At 43.6% G+C, this 6,272-nt stretch overlaps 1 protein-coding gene across 1 annotated transcript; it reads left to right on the plus strand.

Annotated features, from left to right (window-relative positions):
• Positions 1 to 742: 742 nt before the first annotated feature.
• Positions 743 to 5,186, plus strand: LOC104400705 (glyoxylate reductase/hydroxypyruvate reductase-like). The gene is made up of 5 exons (XM_010023087.1): positions 743 to 1,124; positions 2,153 to 2,324; positions 3,726 to 3,904; positions 4,450 to 4,546; positions 4,921 to 5,186. Exons 1-5 carry the CDS (start codon positions 743 to 745, stop codon positions 5,072 to 5,074), a joined length of 984 nt encoding a protein of 327 aa, XP_010021389.1. The 3' UTR covers positions 5,075 to 5,186.
• Positions 5,187 to 6,272: the final 1,086 nt, after the last annotated feature.

Genomic DNA, 6,272 nt, shown 5'->3' on the forward strand with positions numbered 1-6,272 from the left:
CCCTGGGGCTGGGCATGCCGCCGTGCCCGGCCAGGGGAAAAGGGCTGCCCGCTGGTGTCTGCCCGGAACGCGTTTGTTTCGCACCGCTGCTTCTAAGGGTTTGGTTCTGAATGGACTGAGAGGCAGCGTGCGGGTCTCTTTAACCTGAGATAATAGAGTTGATTCTTTCCAGAGACGACAGTGAAGAGTTGTCAGGACACTGAAGGAGGCCGGGGAGAAAAAAGGGTAAACTTATGTTCAGGAAGTTAATTGATAACTCCGAGTTCATAGCTGACAAATTATAGCTCTGTTCTATTAAACAAGATTTTTTCCTGAGATAATGGATGCCTATTAATTAATATGGTTGCATAGGTGACAATCAAAAGTAGAACTTGGGGGCTAAAAGATGATCTTCCACTCACATGGCCACGTTCTTAAATTATCAAGGCTTCAGCCTTTAAATACAGAATACTGTGTTTAAAGTAAAGATCAGGAGTAGCATCTGGTAGCTTTTTTGTTTAAGTGTTAGCATAGCTGGTGTGCCAGAAACAATTAACAAGATCATGTAAAAATTGAACATCCTTCTGAATAACACAGGAAGAACACAATAAAAGTTGTGCGTGTGGGAGTGAGCATCTTTAGCCAACTCTGTCATCAAGTGGGAAAACAGCATGTAATGAAGCCAATCAACTGCAGTTTTTTAGAAGATACAATGGGTCTCCTAAGGATATGTCCTTTTGGTCTCTCATTGCTTTGGTAGGCCATGGAGGGTCAGGAGCTGCCTTATGTGCTCATTGACTGTATAGGAGGGAAGCATGGAGTGTATGAAGACCACATTGAATTTCTGGAGAAACATTTTCATCTCATCACCATGAAAGAATATCTTGAAAACAAGAAATTTCTCAGTGAAAAGATCAGAGCTATTTATATGTGGTATCACAAACCAGTTATTAATGAAGAGCTGCTCCAGAGCTTGCCTAACTTGAAGATAGTTGCAAGCTCTGGAGTGGGAATAGATCACTTGGACCTGCACCTCCTCTCCAGCTATGGTGTGAAGGTGGCCAACACTCCGTTTGCTGTTTCCACTGACACTGCAGACTTTGGGATGGCTTTGATGCTGGCATCTTCCAGGAGACTTGTGGAAGGTAATAACTGAAATGGTTTTAGTCTTTTTAGAGAAAAGGTGAGTCTTCAAAACCAGCAGTTAGGAACTCTGTGCTGAGGCAAAGGTAAGCTTAAAAGAAGAAATAAAGGAAAATACAGGGACGAGGAAAAAGTTAAGACAAACCTGTTATGTTGACAATAACTTGCATGCTGTGCCTACCATTTCCAAACAGGTATATCAGCAAGATAGGTGTGTTCCTTCCTCAGACAGCCCTAAATTCAGGCCTCTTCTCTCATAGCCCATAGCCACTTATTCATTGTACTTGTTCACTGCAGTCCTTGCTTTTCAAGTTTTGCTAAAAGGGGATTAAAAGGAAATATTTTCAAGTAGGCTTGAAAACTGTCTTTGCCAAGCTGACAAAGTCATTATCTGCGTCATTATGCACAAGCTGTCCAGAAATCCCTCCACCATGCTCTGTGCTTCTTTTCTGGGCCAACTTTGTTGTTTCTGCAAGACAGCTGGGAACCATATTTTGACCTTACTGAAAGTCTTGATGTTAACACAACTGATTCATCAGTTGCACCATTCAGTATTTACCATGTAGGTGACATCCGTGGCACTGCCAGTTTCATAAGCCCTGCTAATGAACCATCATGAGTAATAAGCTGCATTGCTGAGGTGCATTTCAGTAGCACGATAATCTGTACTGCAGGCAGAGAGGGATGATGGGCAGATACGTGATGTACATCGAAGGGAGGTCGCTGCTTTGGCCTTGCCTTCCGTGTCTGTCAAAGAGGAGCTGGGTATGTCTCTATCCTTAGCAAGAAATCAGTGTCAGACGTCATGTTGATGGTGCAATGTTACTTGCTTCTTGTCCAGAAACACAATAATAACCCAAACCATTCTATGATGGTATGATTGTTACTGCTCCTGTGCTTCTGCCTTGTTTTATGATAAAAAGTCAAAAAAACCCAAAACCCAAAAAAAACAACCAAAAAACCAAACTAGTAACCAGATGCCAGGACATCCTTTTTACATGACATATTTTCTTCTTTTCCCTCCTCCAAGGCTATCAGATGGCAGTCTCCCCCAACACAGAGTATTTCCCTGCGGACTGGCTGGGGGCTGAGGTTTCTGGGGCGACCCTGGGGATTGTGGGGATGGGAACCATTGGATACAAAGTGGCCCAGAGAGCCAAAGCCTTTGAGATGAAGATTTTGTACCACAACAGGAATCGGAGGTAAAGCTGGTTGCAGCTCCATGGAAAGTATTTCATCACTGCTTTTAAACATTGTTTGTACCTTTCACTGTTAAACTGATCTCCTATTCTCTCTGTGCTAGGATAGGATGACGTGCTCTCTGCACTATTGTTACTAAATATTGTGCCAGGAAGCAGTAATAGACACAGACCATGGCCAAGTTCACACAAAAGTCCAAATCATCAAGCAAGCTCACAGTGATAAGGCAGAGGCCAGACAGGGGCTGAGGAGGGCTGGACCAGCCCTGCTGCATCTCTGGGACAGGAGCTGATAGCCCCAAGGGGAGCTATCCCCCTGGGATGTTGGGAAGCCCCAGGGTTTGGACAGGGACAGCCATGACTAGTGATGTCCTCCAGGCCATGACAAAAGTCGCTGCTGTATTACTATCTCTTTATTTGAAGTGGCAAGGTACATATATACCTGCTGTAGGATGGTAATTAATTTCCCAATTTATAAAGAAACAAAGTCAGGAAGGAATGGGAGAGATACATCTCACTGATGTCCCTGTGAACTGGGGCTCCCTGAGCCATCCTGTCGTGTTGGTGACGTTGTAGTAGACTGAGGAAAGGAGAAGTAATCTGGGAGGACTTAACTCCTGTGACTTAGGTGAGGCAGGGGTGCAGGCAGGGATACCTGACCCTTTCAGAGACAGCTGACAATGAAGAGCTGGACTTGCTAGCTCATTTGCTTTCTTCTAGACGAGGTGTATGTGCCCTTCACGTGTGCTGTGACTCTCATCAGGCCCTTTCCATCCTTTTCTTTTGTGGGAATCTAATGGGAGCTGGTTAGTACTTGCCCCAACCTTGTCCTGATGCAGATCGAATACCCCAGCAGGTTGTGCAGCATACTGTTTCAGTGAACCAGCACTACTGCACAGAGCAGGCTGACTGTTGCTGGCACAAATTTCTGAAGATTTAACCGCTGTCCTGTCTTGTGGGTTTCTTCAGTAATTTTCAGACAAGTCACTTTCCAAAGGCAAACATCGTGTCTTGCTTTTGGGCTGGAAAAGAATCACCATCACAAGCAGAAGCTGTGACACAAATGCATTTATTTTATTATTTATTTAGTGCATTTACATGATTCTTGCATGCATGATTCTTGATTTACATGATTCTTTATTTACATGATTCTTTACATGCGTTTCTTACTTGCCCTCCCCACAGATAGAGCACTGCACATTTGTGTGTAGTGGGAAACAGCTTGAACTTGATGTTGTGGGAAACAGCTTAACATTCTTCTTTACTGAGTTTCAGTCAGATAACAGTCTAACTGCTTTGCATTATGGGGTGAAGAAAATGATTAAGAAACCTTTTATGTAGTGGTGATTTGGACTTTTTTCATATTGCTTACTGTTGGACTTAATTTTGTGTTTTTTCTTTCAGAAACAAGGAAGAAGAAAGTGCTGTTGGAGCTGTTTACTGCAAGAAGATAGATGATTTGCTCCAGCAGTCAGATTTTGTGTTGCTGTCTGTGACCCTGACTCCACAGACACACAAGCTGATTGGGAAGAGGGAGCTGGAGCTGATGAAACCGACAGCTACTCTCATAAATATCAGCAGAGGTAGGGTGCACAATAAACAGAACTGTGTTACAGTTTGCTGGCATAAAAAGTCCTGGGAAAACCCAACCCTATAGAGTCTCTCACTCTGGAATTTTCAGTAAATTCTCTGATTACTAGGTTATTTACATGTCCATGGTCATATCTCAGCAAAACTTTTAAGCACTCTGTAATTTCGATCAAGTAGATCTCTAAAATGTTAGTGAGCTTGGAGTGTCAGAAGCCCACATATACTTGTATAATGTCCTGCTTAAGCTTGTTATTTATTTAGTGCAGTGCTGTTGCTAACATAGGGTGTTGCTAACATCAGGGTGTCACAGCCCACTCTGAAGTCTGGCACTGTACTTTGTTTTATGGTCCTCCTGACTCTCCAACTCTGCTGCATGTACCCAAGCTTCCTGCCCCAACTTTACCATACTCCCTCTACTGCCACTTCTGCTTTGTGTACGTCGCTGTCCCTGCTGTGTATGTGACCACTGTGCCCAAAAGGATGGTGAGAAAACAGTATGGAATATGAAAATCAGAGTATCTTTCTTACTGTAACCCAGGTCTGGTTGTGGATCAGGATGCTTTGGTGGAAGCCCTTCAAAACAAAGTTATTAAGGCAGCTGCTCTGGATGTGACATATCCTGAACCTTTGCCAAGGTAAATGTATTTAGGTGAAGTATAAATGAGTGTATGTATGTGGTTCAAACTAAGTACAAGTTTGTGAGCGTTTGAGAAGTTGCATAATTTTATTAGGAGTACATGATGGATGTGCAGTGGTCCTACCGAAACAATGTCCCCAATCCTTCCATCCTAGCCAAACAAATTTCACACTGACTCATTTGAAGTATTTGTTGCATAAAAAACCCCACAAGCAAGGCAGCAGTTTGAACTCTTCTGAGTATGCTTTGGTCATACAATTATTTTTTATTCTTAATTATTGTTTTAAATACTTCCCCGGCTGCCTTAAGGTGCTGCAATAACAGATGAATGCTCTGTGAGTGACTAGCTCAGTATTTATTTTCCTTTTCCAGGGATCACCCCTTATTAAAGCTGAAAAATATTATAATAACTCCTCACATTGGAAGTGCCACCAAAAAGACACGCCGCCTGATGATGGAAAACATGACAGAAAGCATACAAGCAGGTCTTACAGGTGTTCCTATCCCTAATGAAGTATTACTGTAAAGTGGCCTGTATTTAATGTTAATGTCATTAGTGTTTGTCCTGGTGTGAGGAAACAGTAGTTTGATCACTCTTCATGTAATTATCCCAGGTGTGTATATACAGATAAAATTTATAATTGTCCTGGTTTTGCTGGGATAGAGTTAATTTTCTTCCTAGTAGCTGTGCAGAGCTGTGTTCTGGCTTCAGTCTGAGAACAATGCTGATAACACACCAATGTTTTAGTTGCTGCTCAGCAGTGCTTACTCTGATTGAGGACTCCTCAGTCTCTCACGTTCTGCCAGTGAAGTGGGGCACAAGAAGCTGGGAGGGAGCAGAGGCAGGACACCTGTCCCAAACTGGCCAAAGGGGTATTCCATACCACAGCACGTCATGCCCAGTATAGAAACTGGGGGGAGTTACCTGGAAGGGCACATTGCTACTCTGGTCAGGCTGGGTATTGGTCAGCAGTTGGTGAGCAGTTGTATTGTGCATCACTGCTATTCATTGGGTTTTTTTCCTTTCCCCTTTTAGTTTTACATTCTCTCCCCTTGTTATTTTCCTTACCATTATTATTAGTGCTATTATACTGTACTTTAGTTATTAAACTGTTCCTATCTCAACCTGCGGGTTTCACATTCTTTCAATTCTCCCTGTCCAGCCTGGAGTGGGAAAAAGGAGGGTGGGGTGTGAGTGAGCAGCTGCATAGTACTGAGATACCTGCTGGGTTTAAACCATGACAATAATGAACGGCTTTGATTTATTTAAATGACCAAAAGCGATTCTGTGTGAAAAAATTGCACTATTTTTGAACTTCGATGAAAAACTCAAGTCTGGAGTATTGCGTCGGTGTAATTTATTTTGGACTACATTTAATTCTTTTTGCTCGCATCCCGTTGAAATTGCCCATCTATGTTACATCGAACTGAAGGATGTTCAAATCGTATTCTAGTGCCGCCGCCGAAATACGTGGCACAGCAACGTGTGTCGGGCTGATGGACTCGCTCTTCCTGATGCTCCAGCAGCAATGCTTACCTTTGGGGAACAGTTTGCAAAGCCTTTGCTGGGGCAGCCCTTTAATGCAAACGCAGCAACCAGCCTTAGTTTCGCTTCCAAGACAGCTCACCCGCCCTAATAACAGAGTCTGCGCACAGCGGTGCCTGCACGGGGTGTGTATGAGCTTTCCCGCAGCTCGGGCCCCTCTACCCCCGGCGCCGGTGAC

The sequence above is a fragment of the Nestor notabilis genome, unplaced genomic scaffold (genome assembly GCF_000696875.1).
Source record: "Nestor notabilis isolate BGI_N333 unplaced genomic scaffold, ASM69687v1 scaffold13840, whole genome shotgun sequence".
NCBI classification, from domain to species: Eukaryota; Metazoa; Chordata; class Aves; order Psittaciformes; family Psittacidae; genus Nestor; species Nestor notabilis.

Excerpts from the sequence above, each read along its gene's own strand:
- LOC104400705 (XM_010023087.1), top strand. The coding sequence starts at position 743 with ATGGAGGGTCAGGAGCTGCCTTATGTGCTCATTGACTGTATAGGAGGG. Across the intron at positions 2,325-3,725 it reads TACCACAACAGGAATCGGAG|AAACAAGGAAGAAGAAAGTG; the intron begins GTAAAGCTGGTT and ends TTTTTCTTTCAG. Across the intron at positions 3,905-4,449 it reads TCTCATAAATATCAGCAGAG|GTCTGGTTGTGGATCAGGAT; the intron begins GTAGGGTGCACA and ends ACTGTAACCCAG.